At 38.7% G+C, this 19,982-nt stretch overlaps 1 protein-coding gene across 1 annotated transcript in view; it reads right to left on the bottom strand.

The window, feature by feature from the left end:
* Positions 1-19,982, bottom strand: part of gnao1a (guanine nucleotide binding protein (G protein), alpha activating activity polypeptide O, a) — a 120,621-nt gene that overhangs the window by 20,830 nt on the left and 79,809 nt on the right. The window contains exons 5-6 of the mRNA XM_074677738.1: positions 7,481-7,609; positions 4,235-4,364 (exon numbers count right to left, since the gene is read on the bottom strand). Coding sequence (XP_074533839.1) covers positions 4,235-4,364; positions 7,481-7,609 — 259 coding nt within the window. The remainder of the gene's footprint in view (positions 1-4,234; positions 4,365-7,480; positions 7,610-19,982) is intronic.

Below are 19,982 nucleotides of genomic sequence, written 5' to 3'. Positions count from 1 at the left end.
TTGTTTGTTTGTGGTTGGTAATGCGTTGCAAAATCCACTCTTAAGTGAACACAACCATAAATTCTGGGTTGATTAATGGAGTTGGTAACCAGCTTTGCATATTAAAGGAGGTGAAGCCGGATGATTAGTCTGGGTGTGCTGAACTCACTTTGTTGTACAGGCCTCAGGTCTTTAAAGCATTAGACAGCACTGGGTTCATGCTTTCCTAAACGGCCATGAAGAAATCAGTAAAGCCTTATTTTTGGCTTGCCACCAATATGATCCATTGTTAGTTAAATGTTTGTGTATGAAAGGGATTATCAGTCATCATACAGATGAGTTTGACTGCAGAGGCAGAGTTCAGCTCCATTCATTCAGTTGTCAGGAACAGTACTGTACAACAGAGTCAATATCTGCCAAGTTTTGACAGTTACAGAGCCACCAGTGTTTTGGAGTTAATAGTGACCATGCTAACTGGTGACTCTCAGCTGCTAACCGGTGGTTAATGACTGAGTCAGCAGTCACACAGTCACATTTTACTCTATAACACCAGCAACGTTTGCAGATGTGCTATGAAATGTGTCTTCTTTAGTCAACTTCAGTTAACCAGGTTTAACACAAGCAAGCAGTATTAACTGCTAATATTCTGAAACAAAAACAATGATTAAAAATAAATCATGATTAACAGAGACAGATTTTGTTATTAACGTAAAGTTACAGTATATCATGAAACTATTAACCAGTCTTATTTGTAACTCTGAAATACACAACCATTGCCATTTTGATCTATTTGGTGCAGTTCTCTGGACGTATTTTCCTGGTTCTTTTATAATGAACCTGATCTCAGACTCAGCAGTCTGTGTGCTCTTTTTGGTTTGAGAGGGTTTCTGATTTATTGACACATGTTGTGTGTTCAAATTCTTATCTGTGATACAAACTGGATTTCTCCACTAAAATATCTGTCTACTTGCAGATCTCTTTCATCAACTTAATGCTTTTTCACAAAGCTAGGAGCTGTTTACCATCTGTCAAAATTAGGATATCAGGTTAGAATGTGCATTTTTTTTGGTGTTTAACTCCCTCACATTGATTGACGAACCTACCGTTAAAGTGCGCACGCATCTGCCATTGTTGATAACCACAGATCGCGTGTGCAGGGGGCAGTTTTGTCATAGTCATCCAACGAGCAGTTTTAACTTTTGCTGGCCACAGTGACTTGGAGCTCATGCACTTTGTGATCATTAGAAAATGAGTGATTGTTCGTGCCTTCACTTAATGCCACTTACAGCGGTCCAGATCAGTGTAATTTCATTTATTAAATCATTAGGGAGGTGGATATTGTCCCTCATGGCTTTCCATCCAACTATTTTACTTTTCATTACGGTAAAACAGGCATTACAGACCATTACATTTCCCAGTAAACAGACCTTTTGAACTTCCATATCAAGTATTTGTTTCAGCAAGACATATTACTGCTATTAATGTAGTAGTCACATGACCTTAGCAGTCTTCAGATCCCTGAGAGCTTCATCACATTACGTCATTATAGAAGTTTGGTTAGAAGCTGAAATTGTGCTAACCTGTACATGAATAAAGCATTCAAAGAACTGATGAATAAATAAAGACCACAATTTGATTTGTACATCCATTATCTTACGATGTAAAAGGCTTGTGTATTAATAGTGTATGAGGGAGTCCAAAAAATCCACCTCTAAGCCGCTGTCTAGACAGTATCAGTGTCTTTCCTATTCAACTGTGGAGTGCATTTTCATGTGCATAGTACTTGTAGTTTCTGAATTACAGGCCCGTTAGTGTTTGGAAGCAAAACTGATGGACCATGTGGACACTTACTGAAAAAAACATTTGGTTATTTGCCGGGTAATTATAACTCCCACACTTGTGTTTGCTTTTTAATGACAGCTAAAAACATGACCAGAGAGCTTGCAGAGGGATGAATTAGATAAACAGAGCTGCCATTAATTTTGTTTGAACAGAAAAATGTTGAATTTCAAATCTTCCTTCTTAACACACACACACACACTTTACATAATTTGTGTCTTTGAACCTGTGTTTCAGCTCTGAAATACATGATTGGAAAGGTAATAAATTAGAAGGGAGACAAAGGAAATCAAACGCTTTTTCAAAATCGTATCAGTGCACCACAGCATCATCTGCTTCAGGTACCATCAGACTGGAAAGTAGTCAATTTCTCCTCTAAAATATGGACTTCTCATGTTTAATCATGTTCAGTATTAAAGGTGTTAGTGCTAAAAATATCCTCATGACCTACCACTGAAAACATCTGGGCAGATATCTACGAGAACAAAAGACAGCATACGCCAATTAAAGAGCAACCTATGCGGCACACGCACAAGGAGCCGTTTGTGAGTGCGTTCCATGATGGATATTTTCTCTCCTCATCTGACGTTCGGCTGGTGCACCCAGCTCAGAGGGAGGCTTGACGACATCTGCATAAATAGAGCAGCTACTGAACACAATTTCCCTGCATGAGAGTCTCAGAGGATACACTTCAGGCTTATAATTAGCAGCAGGCAATGTGCATTCAAATCAGCCTATTTGTTTTCTGTTACATGGCAGCGTCTTCACATCCACAGCAGTTTTATCTGAGAAAGACGTGGTTAAAAATATTTCATACTACACAGGCTGTACTCAAGGTTTTCACAGATGATTAAATGTTCTGTCCTCACCTGATGAGTGTAGCTACTTGTACTATTACACTTAATGGAACATCTCAGCACCTACTGTGCACATCAGCCAAACTTGCATCATATACAACACAGGTCCTTCTATTAAAAACAGCTGGGTTTGTCGTGACAAAGCAGTGAAGGATTATCTGAACAGAGAAACATTCACTGTTACAAAGTCCTCTTGTGTTTTTGCATTTTAATCCATCCACCAGTGTTTCCACCAGAGGCAAAGCACTGATAGATTAAATGTTTGTGCTAACTTAACAAGTCCCAAAAGTAATTTGAATGTAGCTTTCATCAGCAATCCCTGGATATATTAACACTGAATACTCTGTAATAATATAAGTCTGCAAATCCAACAAGAAGAGATGATGTACTCTACATTGCAAAAAAAAAAAGGAAAATGGAAGGACATGCTAATTGTTTGCTTGTCAATATTTATTCCTTGCCACACACTTCTCTTGTTCCAAACTTCCTTTAAAGGCTGAAGTTATAACTTGTTACAGAGATTCTGTCCCTGTGTCTAATAAACCCAGTGCTTTAAATTGAAATGAACAGAATAAAAAGAGCAGTTCTCAGCTTTTTATATTGTTTACAAACCAACAAAATGTTGACAAAGTAAGGTCTGTTAATCAAAGAAATAATTTTCAGTTTCCTTATTTCATTCAAACAATCTCACCCCTCAATGACAATATCTGGTCAGGGTCATATATTCTAAACACAAAGTTTCATTTCCTTTATGTGTTCAGGTTAGTGAGTATTAGATCAAACCAATGTCAGGAGCTGTAAATGTAAAATGTGGCATTTTTTCTGCAAGTTGAAGAATTAACCCTCCAAATGTCACATTTCTTTGTTTTGTTGGTGGATTCACTGGTTTTTAGACATATGTGGGTTTTTTTTAAAAAAAACATGATTGATTCATTGTTTTTTCTTCTCATATTGATGTACAACTTTTGATTCATGCAAACAAAAAGCCCCAAACCCTACAAAAAGACGTCATCGCAGTTAACACTGTAGTATTTATATTCTGCAGAGGTCACAGTTAATATGAAGGTAAACCAGCGCAGCAACCACAGATGATGCTTCAGCATCATTCAGTTACACCAGATACATAAATAAATGTAAATATAGACAAAAGAAGAAAGTAGATCAGTATTTTTGTGAGTCTGTGTGAACCCAACTTCATTCTGCAACACTGCATACTCTAACAATATATAATATCATGATAACTGTATAAAACCAAAGCTTATTCAGTAGCTAATGACAGAATCATTCACCACTCTACTTCCTTCTGGGCTTAAACAGCTTAAACATGGTTCGTACTAATAGAACAAATGTACTACCTGTCTTTAAACCATCAATTGAATCGTCTAGTCAGAACATATCAGGGGCCTATGAGCAAGGCTGCCCAATATCCTGATGTATAATCAAACAGTGTTGATTTCTCATTTACAATGTTTTTTGAATGCTTCTTTCAAAAGAAATTGTTTAAGAGAGAAAGAGAGAGACAGCACAGAAAGGATAGACACACGAGCTTCAGTCCTTACCGTGGTCTCGTCCTCATGCAGCACCTGGTCGTATCCACTGAGTGCCACACAGAAAATAATGGCTGTGACATCCTCAAAACAGTGGATCCACTTCTTCCTCTCCGACCTCTGACCTCCCACATCAAACAGCCTGATAGACATGGAAAGACACACATTAAAATGCATCAATAGTCATACATTTTTTAAGACAGATGGTTTAATTCCAAAGTCATCTTGTGTCTAGTTTAGTCATATTTGAGCTGTCACAATATCAAACCTGTCTGTAGACTATTTATTCAGACATATGCTACATTCTGTTGTAGCTCTACACACCTAATTGAAAACATTTAAATCAGGTTAAGTCATTTTTGTGGATTGGAGATGCACAGGTCTACCTGATTTCATAACACAGGGTTAAATATGTTTTTTGAAATGTTGTAGGTGGCAGTCTGGTCATCCTTTAGTTTTCATTGAGCCCAAGAAACAACAAAAATATGTATCTCAGAGAACCTGAGGGATCTCGATGTGGTATGGGGAATATGAAGTCAGAGATATAAAGTGAACCGATAACAAGTAACAGAATAAAAAGCAAGTCGATACAGAGTTTATCTGCACCACAAATTTTAAAGAAAATGAAAAACAAAATATTCTTTCAAAGGCTGGTGGATTCAGGAAGAATCAGCTTTTTGCTTGTTTTTAAGAAGTTTGGAGCAATCCAGTCCTTAGAGGACTGTGGGCTATGGCATTTAAGGGGGAGATATATTTGGGTATTATCCTCAAAGCAAGAAAATAAGATGCTGTGCTTCCAAATAAAGGAACCCATTGGGAGCACATAGAGAGAAGAGGCAGCAAAACAGAGCCCCGAGGAACCTGATAGGTAATGAGGAAAAATATTCCTCACACACTCATCAAGAACAAAGCTGTCTGTACATATGAAGAAAAACAGTCTGAATCTGTTTCTGTTAAGTTTTACTCTATTGCCCTCATCCACTCAATCATTCTGCTCCACACAGAAACCTGGTGCTGCCACTGTAAGGGTTTATTACATGACTTGAATTTCCTCCAGATACCTTTCATTTAAGTATTTATTGACTGGGACACTGCTTGACATGCAAGACACCCAAATAATTCTTTTCAAGTCTTCATAAATCTTATAACCTTTATTCCTAATCTTTTTTAACCTTTTAAGCATTACTGGGTACAAATGAGCACCAATAGTTTATCTGTCTGCTTACTTAGTGCTCAGTCCAACTAGACTAGAGTCTTAGAAAAGGTTTAGAAGCCTCAGTGATAGGGATGGGCACTGAATCAGGTACTTTTATTGGTACTGACCGAATTCTGTCTGAAGTACCGGGTATCGATTCACATTAAACCAAAAGGTAGCATGTTTAGGTTTTGCATCCTTGTGACTGTGAGGGAGTAGAAAAGTGGGCAGTTTTCCATGGAGGACGTGAACACAACATTGCACGTTCATATATTGATAAACAAATATATTTCATTCATATTTATTATCACATAAACACACACAAAAGTACCGAAAATTGGCACCGTTGAGTACCGGTACCAATTGCCAGGTACTGCACATGGGTACCATATCGTTTCAAATGTGAAAGGTATCCATCCCTACTCAGGAATGTATTTTTTTTAGAGACAGACAAAGCTAAATACTCCTCAGATGACAGATGATTAAGATTGCAATATGTTGATATTTTGTCAGAAATATATGAAAAAATCAGTTTCTCATGAAAAGTTGTTGATAATAAGTTGATAATGCTATGGACATGAAATCACTGGTTAAAGTTGGACTGCTAAGGAGTGAGACATCTTGTATGGACCATCTCTGATAAGACTGAGGCATTCAAAACAGCAACCAGGAAGAGACGGGTGAATAAAGAGACAGATTATAAGATTAAATAATCTTACAAGGCTGTTTTTACTTTTTTAAGAAAGGGCCTTTGGAGATTTATTCATTTTTTATAACTGTGAAAAACTAAGACCACCAACAACAAGACTGTCTATACAGTAAGATTTTAAGTATGTAACCACTGTGAGGTGTTAGATGAGACTGCTCACTCACACCGGGAAATAGCCTTTATTCCATTTTAAGGCAGATATTTACAAGATGTCATATATTTTACTGTTAAAAAAAGCAGTGTTTTAAGTTTAAATGTACAGGAAAAAATACCAAATATGTAGAGTGTCATTATAAATAAATACAGAGCTACTATTGCTTTAGAAAGCTTTCAAAATCCGGCCTCTTCACTTTGGTGCTGCAGAGTGCTGGCCTGAGGAAAGACCACCTAGCATCATTCTGGCCACATGAAACAGTATGTTTTGGTCTGAGTGTTATTCACATCAGTCACTCAGGAGATAAATACCCCTGAACTCTGAGACCCAGACAACAAGAACCATTCTGATCCAGACAATGTCACCTTATGTCTATGAAGCTCTGAATTAGAACTTTCACAGTATACTTTTGTGGCTTTTACGATTAGAGGTAAGCCTGAAATGAAATGAGCCGGGCCCTACAAGTGATGGATATAATAGTAGGTAGGTTCATGGGTCACACCCAAAGCAGGATCATTGTAGTCGCCCACACGCAACCCCACTGCCAGTTATAGCAATAGAGCTGACAATATTTAGCCAATTCAACAAAACACACCCAGCAGGCCGCCCACTCAACTGCAGGAGCGACGGCAGAAAGCATCATTCAGCAGAACCATCATTTTACTGCATGACTACATCAAGTGTGTGCCACACAGTTATTATTCGTGAGCGAATATGAGAAGGACCGGGAAGGAGGGAGACAAAATTGCTGTGTGATGGTGCATCCATCCAGATAAAGGTAAATAACTGGTTTCTCAGTTTATTAACCTCTCTGCTCTGCTGCCAGTCCATCAATACTTGACGTGTGTGTGTGTGTGTGTGTGTGTGTGTGTGTGTGTGTGTGTGTGTGTGTGTGTGTGTGTGTGTGTGTGTGTGTGTGTGCGCGCACAGAAGTTATTAAATTAGAGGTCAGAAAAAGAACCGCTCTTCTCTTTTCCGTCCTTCCTTTGCCCTCCCTCTGTCATCATTCCCGCAGCTCCTTGCTCTAATTGAATCAGATCCCATTAAAAACAACAGGCTATCATAAATAAAGACACCTGTTTAAAGCATGCACCTTTAATTCTATTACTTACAGGCTGCAGGATGAGACACAGAGAACCAAAAGCAGTAAGCGCAACAGTAAGAGGAGAAAAAGGCAAAGCTGAAGCATTAAAAACTGACCTGAAGTGGAGGTTTTTGAAGGTAAAGTGTGTCTCGACAATGCCTGTAGTCTTCACTCGGGTCCTCAGGATGTCCTGCTCTGTCGGCTGGTAGTCTGCTGCACCAATCCGATCTAGGCTGTCTAAATAGCTGCACACAGAAAAACACAAAGAAAGACAAAAAGTTATTGAAAAGCAACAGCAAGACACGCCACAGAGTTGAACTGAAACTGAAGTTCATGCAGATCAATGAGACAAACTACAGAAAGGTGATAAATGGCACGACTGTGTTCAGGTTTCCCCTGCTCGAAGATATCACAGCTCAGAGTTGGACATCAAGAGGTTGTTTCAGAAATCAGAGGGGGGGGTGTTGGGTAGGAAGGCAGTGCAATGATTTTCCAGGTGTCCAAAGGCCAGCCCTGACCTCACCTCCTGATCGACTGAAAGTTAGGTTGAGTCAGTCATCATTTGGCTTCACAACACCTCCTCGGACACCAATGAATGCAGTAACTGAGACTAAATCCATTCCTTACTCAGTCTGTAGCTGTACACTGGGCTGCAGAGTGAGGTCTAAAAACATTGGACAGCTGTGGTTCCAAAGTTTACAACACATGAGCAAAAGTGCAAGGAATAGATGAAGGGAAACTAGCAAACCACCCAGAGAGTAACATGATAAAATGAGCAAGTCTTGAATAAACTTCTTCTGCAGGGTTAAAGTTCAACAATGTGAGATTTTCCCTGCAGTCTCAGCTAATAGTGATGTCCATTTTTAATTGGATTTAAACTCCACTAATCAAAGAAACACAAGTTAGTGCTGTCTTTGTCAAATTCATAATGAGTCCATACCCTGAAAGGCAGGTCAAAGGTCAGGAGAGGCATTTTATCATGACCCTTTTACTGCTTCTGCACCACAGTACTTTTCTTCCTAGGGAACAGTGGAGTAGGTAGTAACTTCAAGCTGTCCCAGTGAATGTGTTTATTATAGTTTCTGATCCAAAGCCTCCTCTATCTTCTGATTCTCACATCAAGGCTATCAGCCCCAGTCAGCTGATATCAAAACAAAGGCAAACTGAGCTAACACAGCGAGCAGCCTCTTGGTAAGATGTGAGAGATGAACGTGAGTGGGCGTGATGACTCGGTTCAGTTATGTAATGGAATATCCCTGGAAGTGGACTTTTATTTTTTAATGTGGAAGTATAAATCAAATCATCCTGAGCAGTGCATTTCAGAGATTCATCTCACAGCCATCAGGGCAGCTCCCTGGCTGAGCAGTGATCACTCTACCTGCTGGTTTAATCCAGCCATCCCCTGTGCAGGGAATAGGAGACAGGCTTAAGAAAAGTGGTGCGCATGTATTAACATTTACTCCCTGTGCACTGGGGATTCTTTGATTTTTGAGTGTCTGCCAGGTGTAAGCTAGGATTTTTCCTTTTGATTACATAATTATTTAACACCAGCTCTTGTATTTTGGTATCAGGTGTTTGAATGAAAAGTGATAGCAACAGGGGGACAGGCCTTGCAAATGGAAAGTGTAGCAGCTGGGCTGTCAGTCAGGTATTGGGCTACATTTCCCTGTTTTAAAAACATTCAGGTGCTCAAGGACACGGTGTCAGGTGATGGCCTGGATAACGTGCGCCTTAATCAAATCAGCATACCAAACTAGGGGTGTCACAGCTGACAGAAGTCATGGTTCCGTACATAAAAGTCTAAAATTCATGATCCAAGGTTTCTTTTCATTTATCTTTGACAGACAGTAGTGCAGGTCACAGTTTGTTCAACATTGGGTCATTTAAAACCACCTGAGATAACTTGGTATGGAGCCGTCAAGTCAAATCATGCACCAATGAAAAGTACCCAAGCTTTATTCTATTTTTAAGTTTTTCTTCCAAAAAATTAGTTTGTCTGTAGACATTGTGTGTAGTCAGGGTAGATCTGTTTGCAGTAATTATGTCACCTGCTGTTGAGAAAACCCTCTGGCAGGGAACTACCGTGGCAGGTACAGGTACCTTGAATAAATATTTGAAGCCTGGGTCCCCCACTACTATATGCGTGCATAGCTGTTGAAATGTAAGTGCCAATAGCTATAGTTATGTCTTTGGTCCTGTCTGTTTTCACATCGAGCAGCTTCTTAAAAATAGTGAGGATAAGTTGTTGGATTCCTGTTTTCTTTTACCTGGCTCTGGTGAACAGCACATCTGGATGATGCAGTCTAATATGCATTAGCATGATCCACCACTTACACGCCATCACTGTTGCACTTCACAGGGAACCCAAAGTTTTCCCACACAGCTGATTTGGGTCCTCTATCATCTGTCTGTCATCTGTACCTGGCATGCCAACTTTTCTTCTTTGTGTGTTTGCTGTTTAATGGCAGCTGGAAAACAGTTTTAGGTGCATTACCGCCACCTGGTTTGGAGTGCTGATACAGCAACGTGTGAATGACTTCCTCCCATCTCTCAGGGGTATTTGTCATATGACATAGTGTATTGGTATTGTATAGTGTACATACACTGATACACCCCTATACCAAACATAAACAAAAACCTTTACAGCGAATTGTACAACACTACCATTCTAACATATAGGAGATCGTTTTCATTTAACTATTTCATCTAGGGCTGAACTATTTTGGAAAAAAATGTAATTGTAATATTTTTTGGACCAATATTGCAATTGCGATTTAGCATGCAATTTTTTATTTTATTTTATTTATTTATTTATCTATTTATTTATTTATTTATTTATTTATTTATTTTTTATTTGATTTATTTATTTATTTATTTTTTATTTGATTTATTTATTTTTTATTTTATTTTTTTATTTTTTTATGGGGGGGTGGGGGGGTGGGGGGGTGGGGGTGGGGGTGTCTACAACATTATAAACTGAGCACAAGCAATAAACTGTTCTATAGTATGACCAACACTACAAAGGATACTGTCAACATATAAACAATTTTTTCCTGGCCTACATGTTATGATGAAATGAGATGAACTGATGTGTGAATTGATACAAATAACATATCTTGATTAAACTATTACAATCACAGTAGAATACTGACTCGTTCATATAACTTCGAGCATTGTAGACGTGTAATAAAATTATCATTAATTACCTTAAATACAATCAGAGAAAGGAACAAAGCGCTGCAAACAACAGGCCTGGTATGAACAATAAAATAAAGATAAATGTGAATCCTCTTGTCTATGGTTTTCACAGAAAATACAATGCAGAAATGTAAATAAGACCAAATCTCTGGCTCAACCACTGAAATATGTCAACATGTGGAATACACTTTTTTATCAAATGATAAAGAAACACTGTGTGAACATAAATTTAAATATTAATTGTATAAAAATCTTACTGATCTCTCGTGAGCAAAAAACACAAATTAAAGTAAATGCACTTTTGGATTCTTTCTTTATTTATTTTTTTAATAGCAGCCTTTGTGATTTGAAAATTGCATTTTATTACATTGCGATGTTGATTTTAATTCCATTAATTGTCTGGCCCAAATTTCATCCTTACCTAACTCCTTTGGTGATAATGCAGCTACAGGCATCAAGTAACGCTGCTCACTCGTGCTGCGGAAGAAAGTCTTGTCTGTCTATAGAGTTAAACAACAGCAGAAAAGTGTTGTGGCTCACTTGCTCTAACTACACTTTAGTGCATCTTTGTGCAACAGAAAAGTAGTCTTAAGGTGGGAGCAGCAGACGCCTCATGAAACACTTCAAGGTTTAACATCCTTTAAATCTGAAGCAGTGCAGTGTGACTGCTTCAGCATAGCGAGTAATGGTAACACTGCTGGTGATTACATACTGCCTCTATATAATCAGGGGCAGGCTCTGAGTCAGGAGAGAGACCATACCACAGTTTCCAGTTTTGTAGACATATAAGGCCCATTAAAAATAAGAGGATCTTCTGACATCTTTCCATGTCATGTCATGGGTGAAGAAGGTCACAGCAAATCTCACTTTTACCCGAAAATAAATCTATCCACGTTCTATTTATCTGTTGTGGTATTTGCTTACTTTTAGTTCAGCATTTTCCTTCTGTATCTGGATGCATGTCCAAGCTTCTCTTTTAGTTATCCCTTACACACTTCTGTTTAAAGGAAGCTTTACTGCAGAGTAAAGAGCAGTCTAAAGCCCCAGCAATACTAATTATTTTCCAAAATAAGCATGCAGATATTGTTGGCACCCAGAGCCAACAGAAAGAGGCTGACAGACAGTCGCAGAGACAGAGGAGCTGAAAATAAACCCACATCGTGCATTCATTTGGTGAAACGGTTTCAAGTTTTTTCAGGATTTGTTGGAGTGTTGCTCTCAGGGCTTTCAAATAGATGCAGCGCTAACTTTCAAGAGAAGCTGAGAGAAAGATAATAGGGAGAGAAGTCTTGAGCTGATGGTAATAATCTGTGGTTGGCACACACGTACACACAAACACAGATGGAGTGCACGCTCCCACAGCTCCAGTGAAGAAGTATTGATTACACAGGAAAAAAAAAAAAGCGGGGTAGAGCTTAAGGTGTGGAGAGGAAGCAGATAGGAAGAGCTGAAAGAGAAGAGACAAAGGGAAAATGATGGGAGGAAGGTTCAGTCCCAAGGTACAATGAGACATAATGAGCTGGCTGAACTCCAGCTTTTGGAAGATATTATGGTATTATGAGGAAAATGCAGAAAGTTGATGTTCCAGTTTGAAAATAAAAGCCCCTGATGAGATTAGGGGATCTGGCTACAACACAAGAGTGGACAGCAGAAAGTAAGCGCCAACAGCTCAGAAAATCAGCTCTTCACTGAGCATATTCCAAGTCATGCAAATGATACCTCACAAAGGTTGATACTTCCTGGCTGTGTGCAGAAGCTGCAGTGAAAGACGCTCATTATTGCCTCTTCCAACCCCATTGTTTTCAGCAAGGCCAGGTTTTCAAGCATTGTGGGTAAATGTTATGCTCAAACCATGCGTGCATGAAATGAAGATTAACAAAGAACTGCTGTATGTGTTATTTAAAGTCTGAATTACTTCATGAACACACAAACAGGCATTGACCTGAAACTAAGGCTCAACTCATTGAGTGCTTCATGCTCCTACACCTTTAGCTGAAGTTATGGAGATAAATTATGTCCTTGGATAGCCTCACCAACCACCTACAACAGTGTTTCTCAAATTGTGGTCCGTGGACCACCAGTGGTCTGCCAGTGCCCCCTCGTGGTCCGCAAAGACCGTGAGGAAATCGTGTTTTTTTAATGGAACATTCACGAAAAAAGAGGGGGTTGGGGTGCGAGTTGTTCGGCTACTACACAAATTGATAAATCTATAAAAATTGGTTCATAAAAGAATTGAGTAAATTAATTCAATCTAAGTACTTAAGTGTTTAAATACTAGAAATTTTATGTATTTTGGAATAATGTATCAGTGATGCAGCTATACTCAGATTTTGAGGTCCTTTTTCTCCCTCATTCTAAAAGAAAACAACAAACAAAACCCCAAACTATAAGGAAACAAGTGCACTTTTTTAATCTAGTCTCTGTCATTTTGAAAAAAAACTTGTTCTGAATAAAGGGAATCAAAGAAATAAAATGTATAATTTTAATCATGAAAATAATTGGCGTATGATCCATTTTCAAAATAACTGTTAGTTTCAGCCCTAGCAAGTTGTAACATGTTTGATTCGAGTTTAAAGCATATGAGTTTGTTCTGTGGGGTGTTGTTCTGGGGCTATTTAGCTCATGGTGGTCCACAAGAGTTTTCTGGGGGAATAAGCGGTCCTTGGTCTGAAAAAATTTGAGAAACACTGTCCTACAACACTGCCTCCGTTTTTGTCTTTTATGCAAGAAGCACATCAGCAATACCTCCTCCATAGTTGCCATCTTTGTTTTTGTTGTCGTCATAAACTTTTGACTCTGGGCTGGTGATGTGATGCTATGAGTCAGTTAGAGAAACAGGAAATGAGTTCAAGATAATCATCCTGGTATTACACAAAGCATCTAAATAGTTATTTCCATACAAGACAGTAAATATTCATTGAAACATGCACTCTAAGTCATTTAAACAGGGGGTATCCTACTCATTACCAGGCAATACCTATCCCTTTCTATAAAAACATCTGGTAAATTTAACATGATCATTTCCTCCACCTTATCATGTTTTAATGCCATAACTTGACAATAATCTGACCAATGATAACAGTCTCTGTTTGTGACCCAAGCCTTGAAATATGAAGTCACTATTCCTCCTATTTTATGTGTATCTGTGCAGAAATGATAAAGCTTTTATGAGTGATCTCATAGGTTTCACTTTCACATTACACTTTGAGGGAAGAAAGGTCAGTCAGAACAGTGTTGGTTTACAGATGCGATGTGGATGCCCTCAAAGACTACAGGAGGTTAAACCCTCTCTGAATACAACTTGTCTGCTCCTCTATTCCATCCTTTACCCCTGAGGTCAGTTCCCAGAAAAATGTTTAAACATGAAGCAACACTGACACAAATTCAATGTGAACCATGTGAACCATGTACACAATGGGAATCCCCTCAGGGTGCAGCACACATTAATGTATATGACATTAAATAATGCTTGGGCAGGGTCATGGCCTCCTTTTACAGCCTGTTTTTTTTTTTACGATGTACTGTTTTGTCTATCACCAGTGCATCCGTCCTTCCCCCCTTTATGTCACTCTGCAAAGCACAGTAAGTCGATTAACAGCAGACCCCAGTGTAAGCGTCTGTCATTCCTCTGCTGATGAACAGTATTATAGATTACCACAGAAGCACAAAGAAAGACAAGCTGACAGAATGTTGTCTGTGACCCGACAATGACAAGGATGAGTGTGTTTGTGTGTTTGTATCCAGCATGGGGAAACTACAGCGCTGTCCTAGCAAGCAAGCTGTGATATTCAGCAGCACTCCACCATCCCTCTATCACACTCTCTTCTGTTTTCACCAGCCTGCAGTATTGTTACATCCAAGGTGCTAAAAGAGCCTCTGAACTGACCAGCAATTAGCATCAGCACTCCTGTTGATGCAACAGTGGCTGGCTAAAGAGGGTAGTAATCTTTATGGATGTTGTGCAAGAACAGGAAACCAATGTGAGAGTGAGACATCAAAAGGCCAGCAGAGTTAGAGAGATGCTGGGAAAAGGGGTGTATGTAGGCGAGAAGCTGCCAAGTTACAGCACCATCAAATCGACCCTTCTCTCTATTAATTTAAGCTCAATGAGCCAACATCAGCCATTTCTACCAACGTGTGGTCCACTCCTCTAATTAAACTCATCAAATCAGGGCCACTAGCTATGATGTGGTAGGTTTCCAAGCACTTTAGAAAGTTCTTTTAAGTGACACTTTAGAATAAAAGGAGCTGTTAAAGACATAATGGTTTGTCACTTTTGCAGAAATAATGTACATGTATTAAAGTGTATCCATTTTTCAACAGGTCAACCCTCTCTGCAACGTGCTCCTACTCTTCTTTGGGGTCGAGAAGTGCTTCCAGGATAAACCATCCTCCCTACTCTGGGTCTACCTCAGCATCTTCTCCCGGTTGGGCGTGCTTAGAAATCCACAAAACAGACATTTTTGTTCCAAAGCTTTTATCTGTGACCACATTCTACTGGTCATTACTGATGCTGCACCAACACATCTGTCAACCCCACGATCCACTTTACACCCTCTCTTAAACAAGACCTTGAGATATTTGAACTCCATCACTTGGGGAAAAAGACTCACTCCCCACCTGGAGGAAGCGATCCTGTTTCTCAGCAGAGAACTGTAGCCTCGGGCTTAAAGGTGCTCACTCTCATCCCCAACACTTCACACTTGGCTGCATACTGCTCTAATGCCTGCAGGAGGTCCCAGCCTTACTATACTCTCTCAAAAAAAAAAAAAAAAGCCTTGAAGAGTGTCTGATCCAAAAAATCAATTATAGAATGTCACAAATCCTGCAAATGTCAATATGCTATGAGTATTTTAGACAAAAAGACAATATCAGACAAACAGAGACATACATCACTACTAAAGAGTTTACCAGAGAATATAATCTAAAAGGAATGACAATTAATTACATGACAATAAAAAACAACATGGCTTCTTTTTACTTTCATACAATGAGCCCAAATAGAGGGCAACTCCTCATCTGCTTTAATTCTCACCTCAGAGTGACTTTCTGACACAGATTCGTCAGCAGCAAACTGCAGCAACGTAATTCAACATAAAACAAACCAGGCCACAGCTTAAGAAGACTTTGAACTGATAAAAGAGCAGCCATTGTTGTTTTACTCGTTTATAGGAAGGCAACCCTGGAAATTTCTGTGTGTCTCTGAGAATTTGAGGGTTTAAGGGTAGAAAAGAGAGCACCATCATCAGCCAAAATATCCAGAAGGAAAAATACCCTCCAAAACCTCAAAACACTGGTCAAAGTAAGTTTTTTTCAATCTATAAACTAACCTGAGAAAACCTGCCCACATTTGGATTTCCTTTACATATCTAAAGGGTTTTCAATAAAATAATGCAATAATTATTAATTTTGTTAAGTTATTACATGTATGAAGGAGTAATTGTTTTACTTATTATTTTTTTTTTTTTTTTTTGGGGGGGGGGGTAACTTGTAAGAAAAATAAAATTACTTATTAATCAATTTACCTGGCACTGCTTATATCACATGATCAAATCAATATTTCAGTTAATACTTTTATTTTTTTTTTTTAAAAGGTTGCCGTTTGTGTGTTTTATTACTGGCTAATGTAGGTTTTTAGCCATATGAGGCTATTAAAGCACAGATTTGCTGGAATCTGATGCAAAGTGCACCTAACAGCATACATCTTTTGAGCAGTCAAAATTCTCATAGTTCTTAAGTATGTGCAAATATGCACAAATACATGCATGTCTTTCAATTTAATAACAAATCAGTCAAACATTATACTGCTGATGTCATAATGATAACACTGCATGTGTGTCGACACAGAGACTATGTATGTGCATTTTTCATAGAGGCCTGATGGGTGCATGCATAACACTGTCATAAAAGCAGGGGATGTAAATCACAAACAGAGTGTATGTGAGCTGTTTGTTATAAATAGGTCAGTACATGCAGAGGGAGAGGGCTTCAGGCAGTGCTTGCTTCTCACAGAATAAAGCTTTCTGCTTTCTATGTAATACAAACACACATTACATGCATGCGTGATCACACACACACACACACATACATACCCACACTATTCACAAGAGGAGCTCTTTATTTGTTTCACTTGTCTACTGTACACTCTTTTCCAAGAGTGAACTGTCAAAATATCTTCATCTGGAGAAATATCACCTACTCCGGATTTTGGATTACAAAGGAGGGAGTACGTACACTCATGAACGAATGCCCACACACACACGCTCACACACACACACAGAGTCAAGCTGAGTGTGGTCTGATCACATGGTAGCTGTCCTATCAGCTGATAGGCTGCTTAGACTGTTCTGCTCCACAGGCCACAACATAATAGGAAGTGTGCATCAATCTTTAATGTGACATTTGACACAAACATACACACCACACACACACACACACACACACACACACACACACACACACACACACACACACACACACACACACACACACACACACACACACACACACACACACACAGATGATGTTGTTTGAGTTAATTGCCCATATGTAAATGTTAATAGGAAAACGTAGGCACGCTCCCCAAGATTGTTACCTGTACCAGAAATAATACTTTTTTCTCCCCAACCCACCATGATATTTCACTACTTTCTCCTTATTGTTCTGTCTTTAAATTCATGTCACTCTGTCATTTAAACAACTTCAAATCAACTTTGTACATTTTGATCTGTTGCTAGTCTTCTCCCTCTTCTTCTCCCTGTATCTTTGGCTCTCTCTTCACTCTTTTCTGCTCTCTGGTTTCTATTCTGTTTGATGTTAGCGTCTGCATTAGCTCCGCTTCAGGACACTTTCATCAACAGATATTTTCATCCAAATTAAGCAAATGATCTTATCTCTAGATGTGGTTTCAGCTCATTTAAGACAGGTCTAATGTGAGGGATTTCCTGATTGCTGATCATTTAATCTTAACCTGAGGTAAATGTGCAGGATGGAGGGAAAACAGATCTCTGCAAGGATGTTGAAGAGGATTCAGGATATCTTCAGTGTTCCATTAAACACACGAAAAGGTTAACTTATCAAATATAAAGCTGCAAGTTTTCAAATGATATGCACTAACTTTGCATAAAAGAAAAAGGTGGCCTGTTTCACAATATTGGACATTGTTGCATCAGAAGCAACGTAACAGGAAGATGAAGTATTGTTGCCAGGCAACCCCCACATCCAAAGTGTTGGTTTAACTGCTGACCTGAACAATGGTTGATGTGTCCTAATACGTGACTTTATCAAACAACTCAGCCTGTCAGAAACACTTTCTTCCCCTGACTGTGGTATAAATGACATTTATAAAGAGAAGTAAGTGTGTAGTCTTAATGATCACATGCAGAGTCAGAGTAAATGTACCGTAAACATGCTGTTATGTGGACTGCACAGGTTGAGCAGGACCCCAGCACAAAGATCGGGGGATCCTGTCCACCCTACATGTGCTTTTCAACAGCAGGCACTTTCCCCAGGGTCGAGGGATCTTTTGAAGGAAAAACCAGGGTCTAAATTTAGTTCTGGGGTATTGAATCCTCCACCTGCTCCTGGGGAGGTGCTTTCAAAGGTGCAGGTACTTTTGGGGGCATGCCCTGCTCTCCTGAAGGTTTCTGATTAGTAGAGTCCTCCTGCAGTGATTTTATTTCACCTGCTGTCTGCAATAACATTACACTCACTTGAATTTAATTAACCTGATTTAATAACTCCTTAACAATAGTCTTTTCTGAGCCTGATAGAAGGAACGTGAAATAAATCTGTCAGCTCCTGGTGTTACAGTTTAAAGAGTGACCCCATAAACTCAGCTGAACCTGACAGTGATTTAAGAGCTTCCAACAGCTGTTGAAACACAGAAGGAGATCTCAGGAATTGTTTAGTTTTGTTTAGTTTTACACAAAAATGTCATTTTGTCAATCAGATAAATTTTTTATACGATATTTTAAGGCCATTTTTGATGGATGCATCAAATTAACCAATCACCAGGTGGTCTCTGGTTTTAAAATCCATCTTCTTGCTTTTAGTCGAAGCTTTTGGCATTTTAAATCCACTTTGTCTCAACTGCTTGTCTCTTTCCAAGTGTTGATTCAGTAAATCCATTTGCAATGATACGATGCATGATGAGAAAACATCACAAGCTGACAGGGATAACTGTGGTGGTTTGGCCAACATAATGAGGCGTCTGTCTGTTGCCTATAATGGTGTCTTCTTTGTTGTTAGGCCTTCATCTCTTTCTTATTGTGCCCTTCTGGTTGGGCAGTGTAGTCCATGTTTCTTTTGCTGTTTCTGATTTGCTAATTTTGATAATCCTCACGGGACTTCAGGCCAAAGTTTCTTACTACTGAAAGATGTTGGTACTTGTGGTACTTACATTTTAGTGTTTATTAACCAGCTCCCAACTAAAGCGACACAATATTTAAACTGACTTCTGAGGACAAATTCACATTTTTTTAGAAGGACCAATCCCAAGTTCACATTAGTTTGTGGTGACCAAAACAGATGCGATAAATTGCACAATAACATCCTCAATGCAGTTTTAAAATCAATTTAGAATTCAAATGTGAACTCAGGTTTCTCTCACAGCGCTGAGAAGCATGGGTGATATGTGAAAGAAAAACTTGTAATTTGAAACAATAGTAAAAAAAAATGGGTAGTAAAGTTTTTAGACGCATCCTGTTGCCTCTTGAGGTGAGCTTCTCATAAATAAGCTGACCTCAAATCTATGACAAAACATTTCACGTCATTTCATACTAAAACAAGAATCCTATGTTTTCAGGTGTGTGTACTGTTTTCCCAAAAATGGGGTTTCAGAATATGGATTTACCTTTTTATTGATAATAACATTTAAAATAAATCAATGCTCAAAAAACACATTCAATCACCAATAAAATGCTTAGACTTAAACCTAATGCTGACCTGTTTGGGCAGCACAGCAGTTGGCTATTCTTATTTCATTATCATTATTTTTTATGTATTTGAAGCACTTTTTCTTGTGTATGAAGAGTGCTGTACAAAAAAAGCTTGATTTATTGATTGATTAATTGATTGATTAGAATTTGTGCATAATAAGTTGTATTTTACATGGTGAAACACCATATGTGGTATTTGGTACCACAATAAATTAAATCATATCCCTGATAGTTGTTGTTTATATCACATGTTGCCCTTTACACAGTGTTAGCATCATATTAGCAGTGATAATGTTTAATAAATACACAGTAAGTCTCTTCCGTAGAATGATAAACTACATCATTCCATCTCTGCTAGGAGCCAGTAAGTGAGTTGCTGCATAGTTTATGAGCTGCACACAGATGCATGACTCTATCTGTCACTGAACTTCAATTTTTCTTCACGTCACTGTGTAATTTCACAGGATATATGGAGCACAGT

The sequence above is a fragment of the Halichoeres trimaculatus genome, unplaced genomic scaffold, assembly GCF_033239565.1.
Source record: "Halichoeres trimaculatus isolate MK-OKI-2021-1 unplaced genomic scaffold, fHalTri1.1 fHalTri1_scaffold_10, whole genome shotgun sequence".
In the NCBI taxonomy this organism is placed as follows: Eukaryota; Metazoa; Chordata; class Actinopteri; order Labriformes; family Labridae; genus Halichoeres; species Halichoeres trimaculatus.
The sequence above is the reverse complement of the archived record's forward strand: the minus strand, read 5'-3'. Positions and strand labels throughout refer to the sequence as shown.